The following is a 24707-nucleotide window of genomic DNA, read 5'->3' on the forward strand; positions in this document are numbered from 1 at the left end:
ATATTTTTTTTGGCCACTTCCACTGAGAGTTTTCTGTTACTTCGAGACTGACAAAAGGGAGAAAGAAATACAACTATTTTTTTATGTTTCATAAATGCCAACGGGCAACAGTGTTTATAAACTGAAGCTCAGTAAAGATAACTGCGTGGCGTGTGAACGTATTTGTGTGCTGCGTGTGTAACAGTGTAGGTACGAGCAGCAGCCTCTGTGGGGACCAGTCAAGACATTGTGGGTGTGATGATAGCACTCCTCATAGGCATTTTAAAATAAGACAATAATTATCTAGTCTCTTAGAGTTTAGTTACTACTCTGGCCTAATGCAGAATGGAAAGTAATGGGTTGATATTGACTATTGATTAAATATTGAATTTTAAATGTTTAAATGCTCGGCATACAGGGCAATATGGATGCAAATCTATCAGTAATTAATAACCAGTGTTTTCCCTACATGCATTTAGCAGTAGGCTCCAAAATGATAAGCGCCACTGCTATATAAAAATGTTCCTACTGGGGTCACATGATGGCAGCTTAGGAGACAGTAGAACTTGAGGGATCTCTGCAAACACCTAACATATACTTAACATTCTAGCTTGAGATGCGTTTTTTTAATTTTCTCCACTGCCAATGCAGTATTATGACTCTTGGAACATTTCTGGACAAAACAACATCAGACAATGCTGTGTTTCAAGGGCAAAGGCAACAGCAAACCACAACAGCAGACCACCAAGCACACGGCTACATCATTAGCCCAGCAATGCCGCAAGCAGGAAGAAGATGACAACAAGATTTAGCTGTACCCTGGGTTCGCTTAAGCGTTTGAACTAATAAGTAAAATAATATGGCTATTAAAGATAAACTCGACCCCTGGCTAAAACAGTCCTCTTGCACGCCAATGAATTAAAGTGGGCCAACGACTGACTTGATGAGGTAGAAGCAAGGATGCCACAGGTGGAGACAGCTAATGAGCCCCAAGTTGCTAAAATTCTAGCCCTCAAGAGCAGGGCTGTACGTTAACTTTTTTAGCTCATAGCACTGGTGCTACAGAGGGTGATAATTTTGTAGCACAGACCAGAAAGTTTGTAGCACCTGTCACGATAACAAATTTTGCCGGGCGATTAATTGCATCAGAAATTATTGCGATAAGCAGTAATATTGGGTAATATTGTGCTTTTATGACCATTTTTATTATTGTTGTAATTTTGCTGTTTTTAGACCATTTTTTAAACTTATATAATGATAATAAAGGCATAATGATGCATGTACACCCTTTTAAAGAGAAATAAACATTTATTTAACAAGAATATTTACGAATGCAAAAAAAGAAAATTTAAATATCCCAAATAACACGTAAAAATACCAAAACAAATAAATAAAGACCTTATGAATACAAAAAAATAGACTCTCTCTCTCAGTCTCAGGTGTGCAGTTAAGTTGGTCGTATTCGCTCTTTTTGTTGAGATGGTTTTAGAACAAACCTGGCATACCGGCTCGCCCAAATTACTGGGCTCCCCTCTAGAGTTGGGCGGTATCCAAATTTTGCTACTGTCAAACCTTCCCCACATTTTCCCAAAGTATACGGTATTACTGTGACTAATTAAAAATCACTTTGAAGGTCGCCAAAATGTCGGCTTGTGCCTATACCATTCAGAAACAGAATAGCAAACATTACATAGGCCTAAGAATACTGAAAAATAACAACAAAACATGTACAACATTAACAACTTTTATTAACAATATTTTAAAAAGTGCAAATGCAGCAGTCAACCAAACAGAATGAAATAACAACAATTTATCTGTGGGCTACAGTCCACTTCCAAAAAAGTAACAATAAATAACAGCGGTAACAATAATGTGTGCTATACAGCGTATCCTCAGACCACAACAGGTACTGTCTGTTGGTTTATTTTTAGAACCTATCAACATAAATCAAATAAATTAAAAGCACAGCTCTACAGCATCCAGTACTAGGGCTTATCAAATAAGAAAAACAGAACAATAAATGACAAGGCATAACCGAAAATGGGCATATATAATCCTATCCTGAGAAGCAACAGAAAATAGCCTACTGTTGGTTGGTTTATTTTTAGAGCCTACCTTTAGTTTGAAAAGTTCACCCTCTGCAAGTCCAAACTTTTCTGTCCGTCAGAACAGGCTTCTCCTCATTGAAAATGAAATAAAAACAGACTATAATGATAACTACAGCAGCATCATATGCTTAAAATTATTCAAGGTTTTTTTCCCAGAAAAACCAGCATGTTTACTTTTTCCAGCTGGAGCAGGACACATAGTGGATTGACAACTTCAGCCGCAGTGCTGAACACCTGCTCTGATGGTGAGCTTGTGGCACAAACGCACAGGTACTTTCGGGCAGCCCTCGACATCAGAGGAAAACGCCTGGCTCCATCACATTTCCACCAGAGAAGGGCGTCTTCGTCTCCCTGAATAACAGGCTCGCAACAATAGGCAGTTATCTCTGCTCCTGCTCGCTCCTGTATGGTGCCGACCGGACCTGCCACCGCATCAGCTTTTCTTTGAAGGAGACTGCCCAGAGTCATCTGTTCTTCGGTGATTCAGGTTGCGCTTCTCCTCCACTCCTCCACTCTGATGGCCACTGGACCTGCTGCTGCTGCTGCTGCTGCTGCTGCTTGCAGAAGTTGTGTTTTTTTTTGCAACCAACTGGCTTGATGCGCGGCTTGCCATCTTTTCTTCTCTTTCACAAGTCTGAGCTGTCATGTGATGACGTCACATCCGAAACTTTATCAAATGTCATCTCCCGACAACAGTTAAGGGCAGTTATAAGAGAAACGTTATAGCCTACTATTAGTTTTAAATTGTAATTAGTATTAAATTGAAAACTCAACCACACATACATAGGTCCTGGACAAGCCCTCATTATTTAGGCATTAAATAAGTTATATTTAATATTATTTCAGGCCCCTATAGGCCTATATGGGCGGCAGATTTTTTAATGACAGTAATGAAACTGATACCGTTGCTATTTTTAGATACCTTATTACCGTATTATCACCCAACCCTACTCCCCTCTGTCATTTGGTTTAAATCCAAAATACTCCCACACAGGGGCCATGGCATTTGGTTTAGGAACAAGCCCCACCTCCCCCACAGAGACAAAGACACTCGATGACAAGAGCTTTCCCTCCGTTCATTACGCTAATGAACCAACTCACCTGGCTGCCAGACCATGCACAGCAGTGAACACTCTTGTTGTCTAGTCTCTTTGGTGGCGAGAGATGAGGAAAACAAACACGCATTAATATGGCAATTAATCACAGCCGGAAAAGTTACCGTCTCCCTTTAAAATTACCGTGCAATTAACCGACTTATCGCATATCGCAACTGGCCTATAAATTTTTTATTATTTTTCGCTTCTTGTTTGGGGTTTTTGTCGAGGGGCTGAAAATGCCTCTTCATTTTCACCACCGTCATGCTAAAGTGAGGTGATAATGGGAGAGGCTAGAGGTAACCGCACAGAAATTGGAATTGTAGTTGGATATACAGGAAATATACAAATGGTGGTTATCACAGTAGACTACAACTACCATGTAGACCAGCGATTTTTTTTTGTAGGATAACAATGAGCCATCACTCATGTCATGTGTCAGATTTTACAAGAAAAAAACAGACCACACACACACACACACACAAGCGGCTTGCAAGCAGTCTGTCGCACGCGTGCTACTAGGCAAATAAATTCATCGCACAAACATTTTTTTCCATCGCACGTGCGCACATATATGTCGCACTGTACAGCCCTGCTCAAGAGGAAAGTTGAATCTCTCACAGATCACATAGACAAGCTTGAAAACAGAAGACAGCAGAAGGACATACAGATTTTTGATATTCCAGAGAACTATGGAGGGAAGGAATGCTTTAGATTTTTGGGAGCACTGGCTCCCGAATCTTTTCAACATGAAGACCAAGGGAGGCTGGGTCAAACAAGAAAGAGCCCTAGCACCCAAGCCCGGAAACGAACAGCGATAACCTGGTCATCATAAGATTCTATGCCTTTCATGACAAACAGAAGGTGATGGCAGCTTTGAGGCACAAAGTGGGTAACAGCGATATCATCTTGGAGGGTAAAAAAAATCTCCCTCTATAACCTGTTTGTCATAGTGCTTCAGAGGTGAAAAGAATTCACAGAAGCCAAACAACGTCTATTGCAGCAAAATACGCCATGCTTTTTCCGACAAGGCTACAGGTGTCACTGTTTCCTCTCCCCGACTGAAGCCCGGTCTTTGTGACCAGCGTAGCAAGCCACGGTGCGCCAGTGGCAGAGCCAAGTCTGGACAGTGGGTCGTTTATACTGATTGATATTCTTTATTATGACATATTTTGTTTAAATATTTATAATGTTGATCATTTCTTAATATATACAGCTTAAACAATATACACCTTGTTAATTGAGCACCAGTTTTTAGTTTACTTCTGTCATACATACGAAACATGCTTACATCTTACAGCTGCCTGCTGATCAGGAATCCCCATGGAAACTGGGAAGAGACCGCCAAATTATTTTCTTTTAATTGTTTATTGTTTTTTCTTTTTGTGGTTCTGTGTTTTTGTTTGTATTTCATGCTCAGTACTGGTCTGTCACATTTATATCATCATGTCAACGTGGTTACTAATGTTGGCTAAACAAAAGACTCAGCTATGTGCATTGTTCTGTATTTGAGTTTGTTTTGGGTGAGAATTAATCTCTCAAGGAAGAGGGTAATGATTAAGAGAGACACCAATGAGTAACTAGGACACAAGAATGCAGTTATAGAATGATTTGCATTAACACAATATGAGCACACACACAAATTTACACTCTAAGCCAGCAAATAACCTATTCCCTATTGGAAAGTCTTTTCTTGGGTGCACCCAAAAAATAATGTCTGTCTTAGACAGATAAAATGGATCCGTCCACTCTCCTTGAGAGAAAGAAAACAGTTCTGTTCACTTTCCCTCTGAAGTCTAAAAGTCACCATCTTACCGCACCACAGCAGGGTAGAAGAATGAAGAAGGTTCTCAATCCAGGTGCTCAACATGGGTAGCTTGCCACTCTCCCTCCAGGGAGAGAATCAAGGTCAAATCCAAGTCCAATCCAGGAAGCAAGGAATTCAAGGGTATCCAAAAAAAACCCAGCCTGTATTAACATAACAGGTGGTTTATAGCATATGTATCTCCAGTCAACTCTTTTAAATGTTGTTTTAACTTTTTAACTGTTTCAACAGCTTTTAGCCATTTTAATTAACTCTTTTTAATAGCTTTAAACTATTGTTTACACTTTTTAACTTTACAGTATAATCTTTTTATCAATATCAAATACAACCTTTTAAATTGACCCATGAATTTAGGATAACTGTTGCATTGAAATATTAACATATGAAATGTCAACTTCACTTCTATTTATTTAACATATACCCAAAAGTGCAAATAAAATCATGACATTCACTTGTAAAGTGCAAATAAAATAATCAATGACAACTGAAAACAACTTGAGAAGATTTTGTGGCTAACTGTAAAGCCAACTGCAATTTTTGACATTAAATGCTCACTACATTGAATGTGAGTGAAACAATACATTTCTGTGTTACCATGCTGCCATCTACTGGCCATGGATGGTAATAACTGATACCGTGGCTGACTGAATTGAAACGAAGAGAGCTAGCTCCATTAGCCTGTTAAACTCACATAAATCACGCTGTTTATACCATGAAATTAACACACACTCATTTCACACAAAAATACCTGTTTGTCTTTTTCAATAGAAAAATAGCAACTCACAGCAGCTCCATAGTGAATCACCATGAGGCTAAGCTAGTAACCTGGAGGCTAACACCACAGCTAAGCTAATTCACGGAGATTTTGCTAGCAGTCATGTGCAGTCATTGTTACAAGTTGATAAAATTACTCACCGAGGGAGAAAGAGGGAAAAAAAATATCTCAAACAGAAGATCAGGATCTCAGAGTCACTTCGACAGTGGTCTTAAATCCTATCTGGTCGGGTAGTTTGCTGTTTTTTGGTGCAATATCAAGTACTTTTATCAAGGAATATCACTCTCAATTAGCAAAGTCTCTGTTGTCATCTTGCAGTGCGCTGCAACTTTGCAGTCTCCAAGTCTCTTGCGATGCCAATAGGAACCCTCAAAGATAGAACTAATTCTTTAGCCTTTAGATGTTTAAAGGAGCTATATGTAAGAAATATAAAGCAAATAGTCGCAGAGACTAAGGAATAATGTTCATATAACATACTGATCTCACCGACAACAATAGAACAGCCAGAATATTCGCATTTAAAAAAAAATTTTACGGTCCGCAAATCATGTTTATGTTTTGAATTTGTGTTTTGGCCTGTTGCGCCACCCACCGCCGTCTACCAGTCACACAGTCAGTAGAGTCTCAGCATCAGTTACAGTTACGACTGACATCTGACATCTGACGGAATAAAGGGAAAAGGGAAAAAAAATGTGTGATTTATTTGAGGGGACATCCTTGTTATCATTTGAACAAATATAAATAAAATATTATATCCCCAGATGCCACTCCTTGTGATACCTACTAATCAGAGATTTTGTGACCAGAAAAACCACTGTAGTTCTACATGGTATGTGACGTCCTGGGTCAGATGACCAGTTAGGGGCCCAGGGTCAAGAAGGTATATATGGCCAGGGTCAAGAGGGTATTTATGGCCCAGGTCAAGGATTGGTGAAGTCCAACTAGGGTGTCTCTCTGTCATCTGTTCCATTTTGTCTCACATCTCACAAAAACAACCAACCTATATAAGCAGGGTAGCTGGAGCTGTTATTCAGAGCAGTTCATATTGGCTTCAAACCCTCTCTCAGGCAATCCTAGGTGCTTGATTTGATGCTGTACTTCTTGTAATAAACCTTTCTATATACAAGCAAGATGGTGTCAGCGGAGTCTCCTTCATCACCTTCACATCATCGCTATTTCATAAACAACAATTTTGGCGTCACAAACTCCGGACGTGTTGTGGTCTAATGCCATAGAGCAGTTACTGCTTCAGTGTCCGACTCGAAAATCCATTACTTAGTTTCATAATGTTTTAAACCAGACTGGTGTGTTAAATGTCCTAGCTGCTGCACAAACATGGCAATATAAAACTGGTGTAAATATTGATGAGGATGACTGGGATGACATTCTCCACTCTGTTACAAGTAGGCTGCAAACACAGCACCCTCAGGCCCTCCTTCTGATCTCTGGGGACTTCAACCACGCCTGTCCATCCACCACCCTGCCCACCTTTACCCAGTATGTTTCCTGCCACACCAGAGACAATAAAACACTGGATTTATTTTATGCCAACACCAAGGAGGCATACCACTCATCTCCCCTGCCCCCCCTGGGAAGAGCTGATCACATCCTGGTTCATCTTCTGCCTGTCTACAGACCTCTGGTGCAGAGAGAACCAGCAACCACCCGCACTGTGAAAAGATGGTCTGAGGAGGCCCTGAAAGACTGCTTCGAGGCCACTGTGTGGGTGGTACTCAGCGATTCCCATGGAGAGGACATTGACAGTATGACATCATCCATTACGGACAACATAAACTTCTGTGTGGAAAACACCGTACCCACCAGGACTGTACGCTGCTTCTCCACCACCAAACCCTGGATTACTCCGGAGTTAAAAGCTCTCCTGAAGGAGAAGCGGAGAGCTTTTAACTCTGGAAACAAGGAGGAGCTGAAGGCCGTGCAGAAGGAGCTACGGAGAAACATCAGGCGGGGAAAGGAAGGATTTAAAAAGAAGATGGAGGAACAGCTGCAGCAGAGCAACGTCAGCGGAGTCTGGAAAGGTCTGAAAACCATCTCAGGACACAAACAACCAGACTCCCAGGCCAGAGGTGACCAGCAGTGGATGAATGATCTGAATCTGTTCTTCAGTAGATTTGATCAGTCTGCCCCTCCCCTGGCCCAGACATCACGGCTGCAACCCCCCTCATCCTCACCTTCACCTTCCCCCCCACCGACACTCCTGGCACACTGCTTCGACACCTCCCCCACCCCCGCTCCCCTGGACATCTCACCACCCCCACCCCTCCCCCCACCTCATCACCCCCACCCCCAAGCACACAGCCCCCCTGCTCCAGCTTGTTCTTCACTACCTGTCAGGTGAGAGATCAGCTGAGGAGGATAAAGACGAGGAAGGCTGTGGGTCCAGATGGCATCAGCTCCAAGCTCCTGAAGTCCTGCACAGACCAACTGTGCGGGATAGTTGAAACCATCTTCAACCTGAGCCTGAGGCTGGGGAGAGTACCACAGCTGTGGAAGACATCCTGCATGGTACCTGTGCCCAAGACTCCGCACCCCAAGGACTTCAGCAGCTTCAGACCGGTGGCATTAACATCGCACCTCATGAAGACTCTGGAGCGCCTGGTCCTGTCTCGTCTCCGCCCCGCAGTAGGCCCTTCAGTGGACCCGCTGCAGTTTGCCTACCAGCCTGGCATTGGGGTGGACGACGCCGTCATCTTCCTCCTGCATAGAGCTCTTTCCCACCTGGAGAAGCCTGGAAGCTCTGTGAGAATCATGTTCTTTGATTTCTCCAGCGCTTTCAACACCATACAGCCTGCGCTTCTGAGGGACAAACTGGAGCACATAGGGGTGGCTAATCACCTCACATCCTGGATCCTGGACTACCTCACGGACCGGCCGCAGTATGTCAGGACCCAGGATTGTGTATCGGACTTGGTTGTCTGCAGTACGGGGGCCCCACAGGGGACGGTGCTGGCACCGTTCCTCTTCACCCTCTACACTGCAGACTTTTCATACCACACCCCCACCTGTCATCTGCAGAAGTTCTTTAACGACTCTGACTCGTCGGCCTCATCACAGATGGGGATGACAGGGAGTACAGAGAACTGAACCAGGACTTTGTGGACTGGTGCCTGAGGAACCACCTTCAGATCAACTCGGGAAAAACCAAAGAGCTGATGGTGGATTTCCACAGGCACAGACTCCTCCCCCCAACACCGGTGAACATTCAGGGAAAGGACATTGAGATGGTGACATCTTATAAGTACCTGAGTGTTCATCTTAACAATAAACTGGACTGGACTAATCACATAACAGCACTGTACAGGAAAGGCCAAAGCAGACTCTACCTGCTGAGGCGGTTCAGGTCTTTTGTGCAGGGGTGCAGGGGGCGCTCCTGAAGACCTTCTTTGACACTGTGGTGGCATCAGCCATCTTTTGCGGAGTAGTCTGCTGGGGCAGCAGTGTCTCGGCTGCAGATAGGAAGAGACTGGACAAGCTGATCAAGAAGGCCAGCTCTGTCCTGGGATGCTCTCTGGACTCTGTGCAGGTGGTGGAAGAAAGGAGGATGAAAGCCAAGCTGTCATCTCTGAGGACTAATGACTCCCATCCTCTGCAGGAGGAGATAAAAGCTCTGGAGAGCTCGTTCAGCGATAGACTGATTCACCCAAAGTGTGTGAAGGAACGCTATTGCAGGTCCTTCCTGCCTGCTGCTGTCAGGCTACATAACCAGCACTGCTCACAGTAGACTGCACCATGGACACTTTATTGACACTATGGACACTTTATGGACACCACAGCTGTCTGCTGTTTTGCACATACAATCACTTGCACTAGATGTGCTCCCTTTATCCACTGCTCATTTTTTGCTCATTTTCATTCACTGCTGCTCATTATTATCCACTTCCTATTATTTTCATTATTATTATTATTATTATTATTATTATTATTATTGTTATTGTTATTTATCGCCATCTCTTGTATTTTTGTACTATTTGCATGCCTAGTTATTTAAGTTTTTTAAGTTTAATTTTGAAATCTTTAAACTGACTCTTTCTCCTTGACTGCTGTAACACTGGAATTTCTCAATTATGGGATCAATAAAGGTATATCTTATCTTATCTTATCTTATCTTATATGGAACCATACAAGGAAGCTATCAGTGTGTAATCCTTCTAGTTTGTTACAATATAATATCCTGCACTGCCTGCAAATCTCTCCTAGTAAAAGACATAAAATTAAGCCCCAAGTTTCGCCCCTGTGTCTAAATTGTAAAATCTAAGTAGGAACTCATACACATTGTGTCTGGGTCAGTCCTAAAATTCGAGCATACTGGGCAGACATTTTACAGAATATGGGAAAAATTCATGGTGTTGCTTTGTGTATGAATCCTGTCTCTTGACTCCTGCGTCACCCGTGTCAAGATGCTATTGTTGGTCGCACACACACACGCACACAGCACTGAACACTTCTGTAGAGGCTGAACATTTAGCATTGTTTTGTCCAGTAATATGCCCACATGATTAACGTGGAATCTTTATGTATACCAGCTCTTTCTCATCTGCATTTCTCTCAGATTTCAGTTATTTCGTCTCTGCCACTGGAAACACAGCGTCCATTAGAGACCCAATTTTCACAATTTTTGGTTTTGATGTCATCTCTCAAAATCCTCTTGAACTATTTTGACACAGTTTTTATGTAGGTAACTTGTATCAGTGTTCTCCTTGTTAACAGTCATCAGTTGTTTTTACAAACAATGTATGAGTCACAATATTGATTGAAATACTAGATGTCAAATGTTACATCTGCTTTCAGGTTCAGGAGTGATTGTAACAGCATATGGGGTATGAGAAGCATTTTATTAAACATAATGTGGCTTCTACAATAGTGTTGCAACATAAAACCCTTCTTGTGCAAGCAGAAGTAATGAATTAATGAAGCCACAGAAGTAATGAAGAATAATGTTAGAAAATAAACTGCGCACATGCCTGATCTGCTTGCACGAGTTCATCTCACCACTTAACTTTAAACAGGGCTGATGAGAAAAATCTGACATACTGGACACTATAGAAGGTAACTCAGGGACTGACGATGTTATATACAACATAACGTTACTAACATCACATATCTCTGTGCCACTGCATGCGAGAGAGAGACTTAATATTTTTAGCTTAGAAGCTAACGTTAGCCATGCTGCTGCCCCAGCAAGGCCCCCAGTGAGATCCTATCCCTTTCAGAAGCTTTATAATCCAGCCTTTAACTGCAGTGTCAATTTGGTGACTTGGTAAAATAAATCCGTAGTGATAAATCAGACACTGAATGTCTTCTGTAATTATTTATCTGTTTTCCAATTAGAAATGAGAAATGAAAAATGTTTAACTTTGAGTAAAATGCTGCGCTCGTCTCTGTCGCCAGCTGTCCAATCACAGTGGAGAAGGTGCGGGACAAATAGCATAGACCAATCGTCATAGAGGACATATACAAGAGCTGAACAACAACAGCTTGCATTTTTCAGCAGGGTAAAGAAATGCTATGGTGGACACACAGCCTTATTAAAGTAACACCTGCAATTGTCCGACCATTGAGAATTTAAGACAAGAGTTTAACAACCAAACAATCGACCAGCTGACTAGAACTTTAGAGTTCCAGGGCGAAGCACTGATAAACATTAAGAATTTAATCAAACCATAGTATAATGGTATTCATTCTGTTGAATTAATATTGTTGGTTTCTACCTCATTCTGTTGTGTATAGGAGTACTTACTGTTGGACAGACAGATGGGGCACACAGTTATAAGGTGGAGGGATTGTAATGGGAGCAGAGGGCTGTTAGGTATGACTGTATGGCAGTGGCAAATGGTCTCTTGGGCTCACAGCTATGTCAGGGAGGAGGGCCCCTGTAGCTTAATTTTGGCCAGGGCCAACTCTGCTTTGTCACAAGGTTATATGATATCACAGTCACTATTTTTTTAGACTTCGGTTAGCACTCTTTTTTCAACATACGTGTGTGCATGATTCCCTATTGATTAAAGGAGCTATATGTAAGAAATCTAAAGCAAATAGTCGTAAAATCATCCTAATATGTCATAGAGACTAAGGAATAATGTTAATATAACATACTGATCTCACCAACAACAATAGTACAGCCAGAGTATTCGCATTTAAAAAACATTTTTACAGTCCGCAAATCATGTTTATGGTTTGAATTTGTATTTTGGCCTGTTGCGCCACCCACCACCGTCTACCAGTCACACAGTCAGTAGAGTCTCAGCATCAGTTACAGTTACGACTGAGCTACAGCAGCACGCCAAGCAGCATTAGCAGTGTCCCGGTACATAGTATTAGCAGCCGGCTCCTCGTGAGCTGTATCCCGGCAGCAGCGTTAGCAGCAGAGAAGCCGGACTTGCTCGAACGGTCCGCTGGAAAACCGAAGATCAAGGACGCGGCGATGCGACCCTGCCACGGCAGCCGCCCGTGGGCAAACAAAGTCTCCAGCATGCTGCTGTCCAGCAACCTCGAGTCTGTAGGGGAGGGGGGCGGACACAACTCGCAGCAGTATTTTGAATTTGAGTGCAGTAACCGTTTTGGCCACATTCTTACATACAGTGCCTTAAATTGATGAGCTGCTAAATAGTAAATTAATCTGCAGCTATATTAACAACTGGTGAAACAACATTGACAGACTGCTACAGATGGGAACTGAACTAAAAATTAAATCGTCATGTTCAGCACTAACCTCATATGAGTTATATATTTTTTTTATTAATTTAACCTTTATTTGACCAGGAAGTCCCATTGAGATTGAAAATCTCTTTTACAAGAGAAACCTTGCCAAGTTAAAACTTTAAGAAAACAGTTGGAGACTGAGTTAATGTCTTCAGTGTTGGATATGTGGAGCACACATCACCAGACTTTGTGCTCTGATAGAGCTCCAACCATTTTGAAGAAAAATTGCCAAATACTCAACAGTTCCAGCCTCTCAATTGTGAGATGATGATTTTTGATTCAGTGTTTTTATTCTGCTTATAAATGCTAAATAGCTGGACTCTGTAAGTAGATCAGCACAGTGTTCTTCAGAAATGGCACAAATACATGAAGCCATATAACTAGTGCTGAAACCAGCATTCCCACAGTCGTGGACAACATGGACAAGTCATAGAATTTCACATTCTCACTCATCAGACCTAGGAAAGTCATGAAATTAGTAATAATACTTCAAGGTTTTGGAAACATCACAGAATTTTGTTGTGTGTAATAAAATGAATTGGCTTGCGTCCAAAACTGAAAATGTAATCAGATGAATGAAGAATACACTAATAGTTTGAGGTATTGAAGTGACTATGGACATAACTAAATATTAAGACTTGAAAAGATTGCTGACTTATTTTCATACAGCTAACATTTGAAATAAATTATACTATGCAGCTCTGTTCATGTTATACATTTAGAATGGTCTCAGAAATGTTATTATGGGTCCTGAAAAAGTCATGAAAAAGTTGTACAAGTAAATGTATGGGTCTGATCAGTGGATGGAAACGAAGACCAACCATTTGAATTAGTGTCATAGTCAGGGAGAAAGTGCTGTTGTACAGAACTTTTCTGTTTCTGTGGTCGGCTTTGGTTGTCTGGTGATTGGACTTCCTTCTTAACTTATATTCATATATACTAAATAACACATTTTTTTTTCTATAAAAGAAGAGGGGAGGTATATAGACATACATTATTTTGCATATTATTATTTTTAGACACATACATTATTTTGCACATTATTATCTTTTAGTTTGCATTGCATTTGCATTTGATAGTATACTATATTTGATGTATATATTCACATACTGATAAGACATACTGCACCATGGGGTCTGAAATTAAGGATTTGTCTCCAGTAGCGATACTTGGAAAAAAGAATCCACTTGTAGTGGAAGAAATAAAGAGACTGTCACAGAAGTGGACACGGAAAAGTCCGTCTCCAGGGCCATCGGAGGGAACATTTGATGCAGTACAGTGTGCTGAGATGATGGTTCTGGTCAAAAACTATAAAGTTGGGTTATCAGATTTACCTGAACTTTATTTAAAGCGAATAAAGCTCCTAGACGGACATGATCAAGTTGTGAAACTCTTACAAGAGGCTGAAATGACACAACAGGAGAGGTGTGGTGAGATGGATGGGCAGTGAAGCAGCAGGTGGAGAAGAGGGTTCAGAGCCTTACAGGAAACATGAAAAGAAGGGGGTAATACCATGGCCTCCTCGGTCCATCATGAAGCCTCACAGTATCACCCCTCCTCTTGTCGCTAATTGGAAAATGAAACAGCGTGAGAAGGAGGAGCACTCCCCTCCAATGAGACCAGGAGGAGCAGAGAGGGGGGTGGAAGATGGGACAGGATTGGCTGTTGGAGGAACAAAAAAAAAATGGATGGAGTAATTACACTTAACTCCCAGAGCAGGAGGAAGCATCAAAGTGTCCTCTTCTGGCTAAAGGAGCACAGCTCCAATATGTCCCCTGGCCCACAATGGACTTCCATGCATCCATCATGGAGTGGGTAAGTGGATAGCAGTGTTTGAGAAGGAAACCATTCCTACAATTTGGCAATGGGGGACCTTAAGGCCATTTTGGACGAGATGTGCTGTTTAAATTGAACTGTGCCATCCTATGTACCCCGGACGGGGTAATTGTTGACGTAACACACTGTCAGATGACTGTGAGGCGAGAAGAAGAAATGGTATATTTGCTTGGGAACCTGAGTGATACCTTTTTGGACCCACTCAGGGTGAGGATGGACTTTATTAAAGCCAATCTGCCTGATGCATCTCTCCCTGCATGTCCGCCTCACTGCACCCTCCAATTTTATAAGAATGGATCTGAATCACAGCCAGATACCTGGCTTAAAGAACAGCCTGAAAAAGTCCAAATATGGTCCTCTGCCATTGTGTTGGGTAGACAGGAAGCTGCAATGATAGTGGAGAGGAGCCCGTATCTGGACCAAGAGTTCAAAATAAAAAACAGTTCTCCGCATGTAACATTGTTACTTTAGAGGCTAAAGAAGTACAATTAACACCAACTGATAACAAAGACATCTGGTTGAGTAAAGATGGATCCTTCATCAGGATATCTGTCTCTGCCACAGGCTGGATGTGTCCACAGGCTGTCAGGCTTCCATGCCATTCTGAATTTTGTCATCAGCATTCTGATCCTGAAGAAAAGATGTTGGCTACATCTAATTTATGGTTAAAACAGGAGACTGATTTGGGTCTCATTAAGTTGGCACAACCAGTGGAGGAAATTAAAGGTAGGATGCAAACCACCATGGAAACTGCAATATCCACTAAAGCCTGAGGCCAATATTGAGCAGACAATACAGGGCCTATTGGAGGCAGGTGTGTTGGTGATTGAACCAAATCCAAGTAGTAGTAACACACTAATCTTGCTGATGTGAGTTGAGGTACACGAACTGCGTGCATTAAATGAGGTAGTAGAGGACTTTCAGTCCGAAGTTCCAAATCACACACTGCTGTCCAATGTTCCACCCAATGCAACATGGTTCACTGTGATTGATCTGTGCTCCGTATTCTTTAGTGTGCCTCTCAGTGAGTCTGGATACAGTGCAGAGTGGATTGATGGATAAACCACCATTGTTCAACCTTTGAGGAGCATGGTGAAAGCAGAAGGTCCCGGAAATCTAAAAGCAAAAGTAACATGGACCCCTGAAGGTCATGTAGCATTTGAAACAGTAAAAACTTTGTTGCAGCAGGCACAAGCATTAGCACTCCTTGACTATGAGAAACCCTTTCAATTGTTTGTGTCATGCTGTCAAAACCACGCCTGTGGAATGTTAGCTCAGAAGACAGGTGTTGGTTTACATGCGCAGCCTATAGCGTATTACTCTGTGGCGTTAACACCAGTGGAGCTTGGACTGCCAGTTTGTTATCTCCATTTGACAGCATAAAATGCTGAGACAGTGGCAAAATTTTAATGTAGAGAAGTAATCCCTAGATTTGGCATTCCTGTAAAAATAAGTTCAGAAAACGGACAGGGGTTTGTTGACAAAACAGTGAGATGCATACTACAAAAGCTCAGGATCAAGCAACGATTTGGGTCAGTATACAATCCAACTTTGCAGTCTGACATTGAGAGATGCAATGAAATCTTGAAAAATAAACTGCTAAAAATCTATATGAGCACAGGGCTGAACTGGGTAGATGCTTTACCACTCACCCTAATGACATGCAGATCAAGTGCTCACAGGACTTTGGGACTAACTCCGCATGAAGCTCTAACTAGCAGGCTATCTTATAGGGCTGTTAAGGGTCCCTCACTAGATCTACTAACAAGCGACATGAGATCCTATCTTGAACAAATGACTAATATACACAGGAGTGTTGCTTCTTTCTAGGCTAGAGAGGTCCAGGAGAATGAAGAACCCATAGTAAAACCAAGAGATTTGGTGTACGTTAAATTGTTCAGGAGAAAGTGGGACCTCCCTAGGAGAGAAGGACCTTACGAGGTAGTCAGAGCTACCTCTAGAGGTGTAGAGTGTAGGTGGAAGGGTCTCCTACGTGGTACCATTTAAATCACTGTGTAAAGGTTCAGAGGACACAGATAAGTGAGGGTCCAAGGTAGTCAAAAAGTATGGGGATGAAGAGCAAGGACAGAGTGATGATGGTGATACTCTGACCGATGACACTGATAATCTTGCTCATGAGTTGCCAGTATTTTCAGCCATCCCCTCTCCCAGTGGGACAGTTAGATTAGATTAGATTAGATTAGATCAGATCAGATCAGATTAGATTAGCTGGTTAGTTTAGCAGTAACTGTTTTGATCTGTACAGTATTAATGAGATTCATCTTCTTTTGTTGTATTCCAGTGATGAGATCAGTGATAATTATAAGTCAAAAGCAGGCAATGCAGATGGTAGTGATGAAAAATTTCATGATGAGACAGGACACAGATGAGAATAAATTTAGGGATGACTTGACCTGTATCCTGTCCCTGAGTGGATCCAAATCGCGATAGAGTAATCTGATGAAGAAGACAATGAACAAGAGCAAGCCATCGTCGAGTGAGCTGGCCAATGCCAGGCCAGAGAAGGGTCTTCGACACTGCATTTGCACTCTCACAGTTACAGAATATAGGTCATCATACATTCATACACTATGCAGTATACATACAGTCGTATGAAAAAGTTTGGGCACCCCTAACAATTTCCATTATTTTCACTTATAAATCACTGGGTGTTTGGATCAGCAATTTCATTTTGATCTATCAAATAACTGATGGACGCAGTAATATTTCAGTAGTGAAATGAGGTTTATTGGATTAACATATGTGCAATATGCATCAAAACAAAATTAGACAGGTGCATAAATTTGGGCACCCCAACAGAAAAATCACATCAATATTTAGTAGACCCTCCTTTTGCAAAAATAACAGCCTCTGGACGCTTCCTATAGCCTCTAATGTCTGGATTCTGGATGAAGGTATTTTGGACCATTCCTCCTTACAAAACAGTTCAGTTAGGTTTGATGGTTGCCGAGCATGGACAGCCCGCTTCAAATCATCCCACAGATTTTCAATGATATTCAGGTCTGGGGACTGGGATGGCCATTCCAGAACATTGTACTTGTTCCTCTGCATGAATGCCTGAGTAGATTTTGAGCAGTGTTTTGGGTCGTTGTCTTGCTGAAATATCCAGCCCCGGTCTAACTTCAACTTTGTGACTGATTCTTGAACATTATTCTCAAGAATCTGCTGATATTGAGTGGAATCCATGCAACCCTCAACTTTAACAAGATTCCCAGTACCGGCACTGGCCACACAGCCCCACAGCATGATGGAACCTCCACCAAATTTTACTGTGGGTAGCAAGTGTTTTTCTTTGAATGCTGTGTCATTTCGCCACTGTGCATAACGCCCCTTGTTATGACCAAATAACTCAGTCTTTGTTTCATCAGTCCACAGCACCTTATTCCAAAATGAAGCTGGCTTGTCCAAATGTGCTTTTGCATACCTCAAGCGACTCTGTTTGTGGCGTGTGTGCAGAAAAGGCTTCTTCCACATCACTCTCCTGTACAGCTTCTCCTGTGTTCTGAATTGTTGAACGATGCACAGTGACGTCATCTGCAGCAAGATGATGTTGTAGGTCTTTGGAGGTGGTCTGTAGGTTGTCTTTGACCGTTCTCACCATCCTTCGCCTTTGCTTCTCCGATATTTTTCTTGGCCTGCAACTTCTGGCCTTAAGGTGAACTGGTCCTCCATTTCGTCACTATGTTCCTCACAGTGGAAACTGACAGCTGAAATCTCTGAGATAGCTTTTTGTAGCCTTCCCCTAAACCATAATGTTGAACAATCTTTGTTTTCAGGTCATTTGAGAGTTGTTTTGAGGCCCCCATGTTGCCACTCTTCAGAGCAGATTCAAAGACAAGAAGAACTTGAAATTGGCCACCTTAATTACCTTTTCTCATGATTGGATGCACCTGTCTATGAAGTTCACCAAACTCACCAAACCAATTTTGTGTTCCAATTAATCAGTGCTAAGTAGTTACAGGTATTCAAATCAACAAAATGACAAGGGTGCCCACATTTTTGCACAGCCTATGTTTTTCACATCTGATTTAATTTCATACAACTTAATATTGCTACACTAAAAATCTTTGTCTGGAAAATACCCCAGTACTCAGCTTTTATTAGAAAATGAATGGCATGCCACTGTGATCATTTTCTGTGAAGACAGAGTAAATTATTATGCAGTCTCAGAGGGGTGCCTAAACTTTTTCATACCACTGTATATGCAGTATCTATACATTTCAACCACACGTTCTCGTCAGCATTAATTTCAGTATATAGCTCAGTTATATTACAGTAATTTCATTAGGTAATAACATGTGCAAGTTCCGACGGAAATTTGCAGCAGCATACAGTCACAATCAATGTTCTTGATAATGTTCATTTATAGTTAAGGTTTTTGTAATTTAGTTGGAGAAATAATGATTCATAACTTTGATGAGAATTTTCAGTTTTTCCCTTCAACAAGTTGAGATTTTTTTATATAATTCATGTGAATCAGGCCTGCAGCAGGTAAATGTACTTTGTTCCAGCTACTGTTGCAATTATTCTACCATTATTGAATACTAAATGTACTGTTGAACTGTATTGATTGATCTGTCATTATTATTTGCCACCACAGAGCTGCTCTTAGGCAATATTAACCCAGTAAGGACGGAGTGAATAAGAGTATATAATAATGTTGTAGATACTATATAACTATGTATAACTATACTATAATATAAGTGTAAATATATGTGTATGTATTTTAAACCACTACATCAGAGCTCTTCTGTGTTTCTTATAATAGTAAACTGAAGTGTTGCAGACCCACATACATCAAATCACTGTCTGTCAGATTGCACTAAAACATGCTGAGAGAATGCTCCAGAGAATCATGTCTTGGTAGAGAGAATGGAATGCAGAAGAGCTTTTACCAGTATGAGTCCAGAGATAGCCTGCTGTCACAGTTCCTGGCCTTTGTTCAGGAAAAGCTGAGTATTATCAGCCAGACCCCACTCCTTGGTTGTACACTCTCTTAGACTACTTGTGATATCACATGGAAAATACTGACCTTGTGATTTTCACCACATTGTGATGCACGGCCCAGCCAGTTAATCATGTGCTGTCCTTATGTCTGTCCTCCTCCTGCTGGCAGCCAACCTCCAGGAAAAGCTGACCGACTTCCTCCCCAAGTTACTGGACTGCTCGACGGAGATCAAAAGCTTCCACGACCCTCCCAAACTGCCCAGCTACTCCACCCTGGAGCTGAGTGAACGGTTCAGCCACATCATGGCCTCCCTCGGCAGGGTGCCCACTGACGGGAGATGAGCTCTGAGGGACAGCCAGGCACCTGGTTCTTATCACAGGCCCGACCCTGGGCAGAAATCCATGGACCTCTCTTAACCCATGACTTCCTTCTAAATCCAGGGGTCTTTCGCATCTAGGTGTTACTCCTCTGTTACTCTATTGCTGCGATAGGTTTTATCATTATGAATATTGTTTCACTTTTATTTTAAGCAAAACACAACAGAGGAAGGAAGATGGACTGTTGGGAGTGAGTGAAGAAATGAGAGAGGAAAAGTTGGTGGAATAACAGTGGCAATCCTGCAGTGGTTAAAAGCCAAGCACATTCTCTTTCAGCTTTGCAAAAATAAAACCATGTTTGGAGGTTTTTCATAGTTATTATTATTGTTGTTGCTGTTTGATTCAAGCTTTCCCAATCGCACTCATAGCCCTCTTTAAAGCACCCTTCTCTGCCTGAAAAGGATCCCCCTGCTGCTCTGCCTCCAGTTTGGTACCATATTACCACCCTTTGTTTTATATTTCTAAGGAAGTGGGAGAGAGAGCCTTCAGATTTATCAGGGGCTCAAAGGATCTCAAATGGGTCTCATGTCTTTGTGGACTGTGCCAGAACAAGATGTTTTAAGTGCTGTGGTAGACAGCCATGGACTTCCTGTGGCTTGTTAATACATTGAGAGAATAAAATTTTATTTATGGCCCTTTTAGGCCAAATAAAGAGAGGTTTTGTCTGATATTGTTTTTTCTGTTGCTTTCACAGCAAGAACTTACACTGACATCATCGTGGATATTACGCATTGTTAGAAGTGAAACATTATCTTTGATTTGAGACATCGGGGTGATGGACAGTGAGCGTGGTACATAGAGATTGTGTGTCCCGTGTCACACTGACCTGAGAGCTGTGATCACTGAACAATCCCCAACCTGTATGTTATCATGCAGCTTATTAGAATCAGTCTTTCATTACCATGGGGATACAAACTCATTCAGCATGTGATCTGGCCAAAATAATTAAAACACTCACTCTTAGCGGCTATGAAATCAGGGTTTTTAATTATGCAATTTTGGCCTCATTTCCTGGAGTAATACTAATTTCCCATGTGATGAAAGCAGGAAGCATTTTCAGAAGTTCTGTTCTAAACATTGCTACTAGCATTTGTATAGATTATAAATCATAATCATCTTTTCAAAGTGTTTTGACTGTGCTTGTGCCTTGTTGTCCAAGCTATAACTTTAGAGCCATGAAAACTAAGCACTGTGAAAGAATGCAAGTTTTTCAACATATCCAATATTTTCTCTAGTATATTGCACAGATTTGGTGAAGTGCACACATCACCTACTCTGTCATGACTAGTTAATTTTTGTACGAGTTGATGATCTCGAAATGCACTCAAGTCCTGACTACACTCTGAAATAGGCAAGTGGGGGCCTTGAGTCACGACTCAAATTTGCAGACTTGAGACTTGATTGACTAACATTGTTAAAAGACTTGACTTTGACTTGGTATTCATAACTTGAGACTTGACTTAGGGCTTGTCCCAATACCCCCCCCCCTTAGCCCTATCCCTTGGCCCTCCCATAGACTGTATAAAAATATGGACGTAGTCACCGTGACGTCACCCATTGGATTCTGAGGAGCGTGTTTGAAGCTCAAAGTAGTCAGCTCTGGCCGTCACCATCTCGGCAGTGGCTGATTCCGCCCAACTCCCGGCCAATCAAAAATGAGCAAAGAGGCGGGCCAAATTAAGCCTGGTTGCTTAAACACACCCACCTCGCTCAACACTGCTAAGTTAGCCTTCACAAAACTTGAGTTAAGTTGAGTTTACCTGAAACTAACGATACACAACAAAAGTAAAAAGTAATTTGGCCAAGTTTACAGTGAATCAGCGTAACGTTTATTTAATACATATTTAACGAATAATTTGAAGCAAATCAGTTGACCTGAATTTAGATTTTCACGTAACTTTAGTAACAAGTTTTTTACTTGGATGTCACTTGATTATACTTTGAATAAGATAATGTTAATAAGCTAAGTCACATGTGATGTTACCCATTTAACGGTAGTGTTCTTTCTTACCATGAATGTTTTGTTGATACCAAACAAGAAATTCGAGTTAGTAGTTGGATTTGCAGTGTGCATAACGGCTGACATTAAAGATTATATCCTAGTACCCACCGCTATTGCAAATAGCATGCATATTTATGATTTTGACATTGATAAAAGTCTGAAGGGGACTGAAATGTATGTGTAACGTTAACGTTACTGTTATCAACAGCGCATTGCAAGATTATCATCTAGAACATGATAAAGAAATGTAGAAATTGCAAAGGAAAGACAGTGTTATACTTGTTACAAGATGTTAATTTCTTTCAGTACATCACCAGTGTTGAGGTCATGGCCACTTGTGACATCTCCACCACGCCTGCTACACACAGCAGAAAGTGTAAGTACCAGTTTTGGCTACTTGACTTTAGACAGCTAATATTACATTGTCTTCCAAGGACAAAGAAAAAAGCATTTAAAAGACTGTCATCTATATTTTGAGGTGTTGTTCCCTGTTTTATTTTATCCTACAGATGTGACATAATAGTATTGTCAACAAAAAGAACTGATTCACCCTTTATAGTTAACTTTCTGTTTCTAATTACCTAAAGCATTTATTACACCCATTTTACTTTCACTGGCACAGTGTGGATCATTGATGACAGCTATGTCTGGCGTGGTGCCCAGAGAGCTGCAGAGACCTTGGGAAGCAACCTCAGCATGCCGGGCATCCATGTCTGCTGGTTTGGCTGGTGTGGACTGCAGTGGAGAGGCCCTCTCCCCGTCTTTTCCCACTCCCTGCAAGGAAGAGCAGCACCAGATGTCCTCATCATCCACTGTGGCGGCAGTGGGGGGGAAGGTCAACAGTGTCGAGCCTGGTCAGCATGATGAAGGAGGACCTGCACTAGCTTCACCTCCAGCATCCTGGCATTAAGATCATATTTTCTTCACTGGTCCAAAGGTGCAGGTGGGAGGCTGGTGGCAATCCAGCAAAGATTGGTAAGGCCAGGAAACTTGATAACAGTGTTATGGCTACATTTGTTAATAGTTTAAATGGTGCCATAATTGAGCACCCTCACATCAGACACATTCATCTCACACCTAGGGGAAATTATATGTTTTTAAGTAAATTAGTTACAGTTACAATCAAAATTATTCAACCCCCATTGCATATTAGGCCTACTGGCAAAATATACAATTTCTCAGCTGTTTGCAATAAACAGATTACACAAGAACTGTTTAAGTAGTTCAATGAAACCAATATTACAAGGGTTTTGATCCAAATTCAACACAAAATGCTACTTTTAATGACTACTGCAGTCTCAAAATTATTCAACCCCTTCATGACGAGCATCTTCAGTACTTAGTAGAGCACCCTTTTGCTGTTATGACCTGCTGCAAACGTGATGCATAGCCAGACACCAGCTTCAGACAGCGTTCTTGAGGAATCTCAGCCCATTCCTCATGGGCAATGGCCTCCAGTTCAGTAATATTCTTGGGTGTGTGTTTTGCAACCGCCCTCTTCAAATCCCACCAGAGATTTTCTATGGGGTTCAAGTCAGGCAACTGTGACAGCCACTCTAGAATCTTCCATTTCTTTTTCTGAAACCAAGCCTTGGTGGACTTTGAGGTATGCTTTGGATCATTATCCTGTTGGAAGGTCCAATGACGCCCAAGCTTCAGCTTCCTCACAGACAGCATGACGTTTTCACCTAAGATTTCCTGATACTTGACTGAATCCATCGTGCCCTCCACACACTGCAGGTTTCCAGTGCCAGAGGCAGCAAAGCAGCCCCAGAGCATCACTGAGCCACCGCCATGCTTCACTGTAGGCAGGATGTTCTTTTCAGCATATGCTTCATTCTTCTTCCTCCAGACATACCGCTGTTCCATAGGCCCGAAAAGTTCCAGTTTTGTTTCATCACTCCACAGAACTAAATTCCAAAACTTCTGTGGCTTATTTATATGGTTTTGAGCATGTTGGAGCCGACTTTTCTTGTGCTTTTGGGTCAGTAGTGGTGTACGTCTTGGAGTCCCGGCATGGAGCCCTTCGGTGTTTAGTATGCGCCTTATTGTGCAAACTGAAACCTCAGTGCCTGCTGCCACCAAGTCTTGCCGCAGGTGTTTTGCAGTCACTCGAGGGTTTTTGACCACTTGCCTTCTCAGGAATCTGCTGGCAGCCGCTGACAGTTTCCTCTTTCTGCCACGTCCAGGTAGTGTAGCCACTGTTCCTTTAACTTTGAACTTGCAAACTATGCTTCCAACTGTATCTCTAGGAACATTCAGAGCTTTTGCTATCTTTTTGTATCCTTTTCCTTGTTTGTGCAAGGCAATGATTTCTTCTCTGAACTTTCTGGACAATTCTTTTGACTTGGCCATATTTCTAACATGCAATCAAACGTCACTCTCAACAAACCCCTAGCCAGTCCAGGTATTTATGTGTTCTATCTCAAGCACACCTGAACTAATGAAGCCCTTGATTAGTTGCACCAGGTGTGCTTGAAACAGGGGGTTGAATAATTTTGAGACTGCATTAGTGGTTAAAAGTAGCATTTTGTGTTGAATTTGGATAAAAACCATAGTAATATTAGTTTTATTAAACTATTTCAACTGTTCTTGTCTACTTTGTTTATTGCAAACAGCTGAAAAATTGTACATTTTGCCAATAAGCCTAATATGCAATGGGGGTTGAATAATTTTGATTGCAACTGTAATTGTCTTAAAGACCACCTCCAAACACAGTGAACTACTTACAGTTGGCAGTGTCACTGCTTTTGAATTTGGCCTTTGGGACACATTTTGTTAGGCCTGAACATAGCCCAGGCTGTCATGGCTAATGTTGAATTTTTGATATTCTTTGTTTGTTAAAAAAAACAAACATCTGTAGCCATAACACTGTTACCACCTCTGCTCTTCCTCATCCCTACAATCCCACCCTTTATCCCCTTTTCCCCCTACCATGTTATGTCCTTTTATTTAAAACATTCAGTTCATCTATAAACTTGTTTAAAATTTCAATAAATTCTATTTATATTTGCACTCCTTT

General features: G+C 41.7%; 1 protein-coding gene across 8 annotated transcripts in view; it reads left to right on the forward strand.

Moving 5' to 3' along the window:
* usp25 (ubiquitin specific peptidase 25) overlaps positions 1-24700 on the forward strand; it is a 240471-nt gene extending 215771 nt beyond the window's left edge. For 6 of the 8 annotated variants that reach the window (XM_033649478.2, XM_033649481.2, XM_033649479.2 and 3 more), the window contains one exon: positions 19475-20337. In XM_033649478.2, the coding sequence (XP_033505369.1) occupies positions 19475-19647 (173 nt within the window). In that variant the 3' untranslated portion in view covers positions 19648-20337. Of the gene's footprint in view, positions 1-7188; positions 7312-19474; positions 20338-21991; positions 22062-22307 lie in introns of those variants that run through there. The other 2 variants (XR_004502882.2, XM_078172109.1) reach the window with 2 other exon arrangements.
* The last annotated feature ends 7 nt before the right edge of the window (positions 24701-24707 follow it).

This window comes from Epinephelus lanceolatus, chromosome 11, assembly GCF_041903045.1.
Source record: "Epinephelus lanceolatus isolate andai-2023 chromosome 11, ASM4190304v1, whole genome shotgun sequence".
NCBI classification, from domain to species: Eukaryota; Metazoa; Chordata; class Actinopteri; order Perciformes; family Serranidae; genus Epinephelus; species Epinephelus lanceolatus.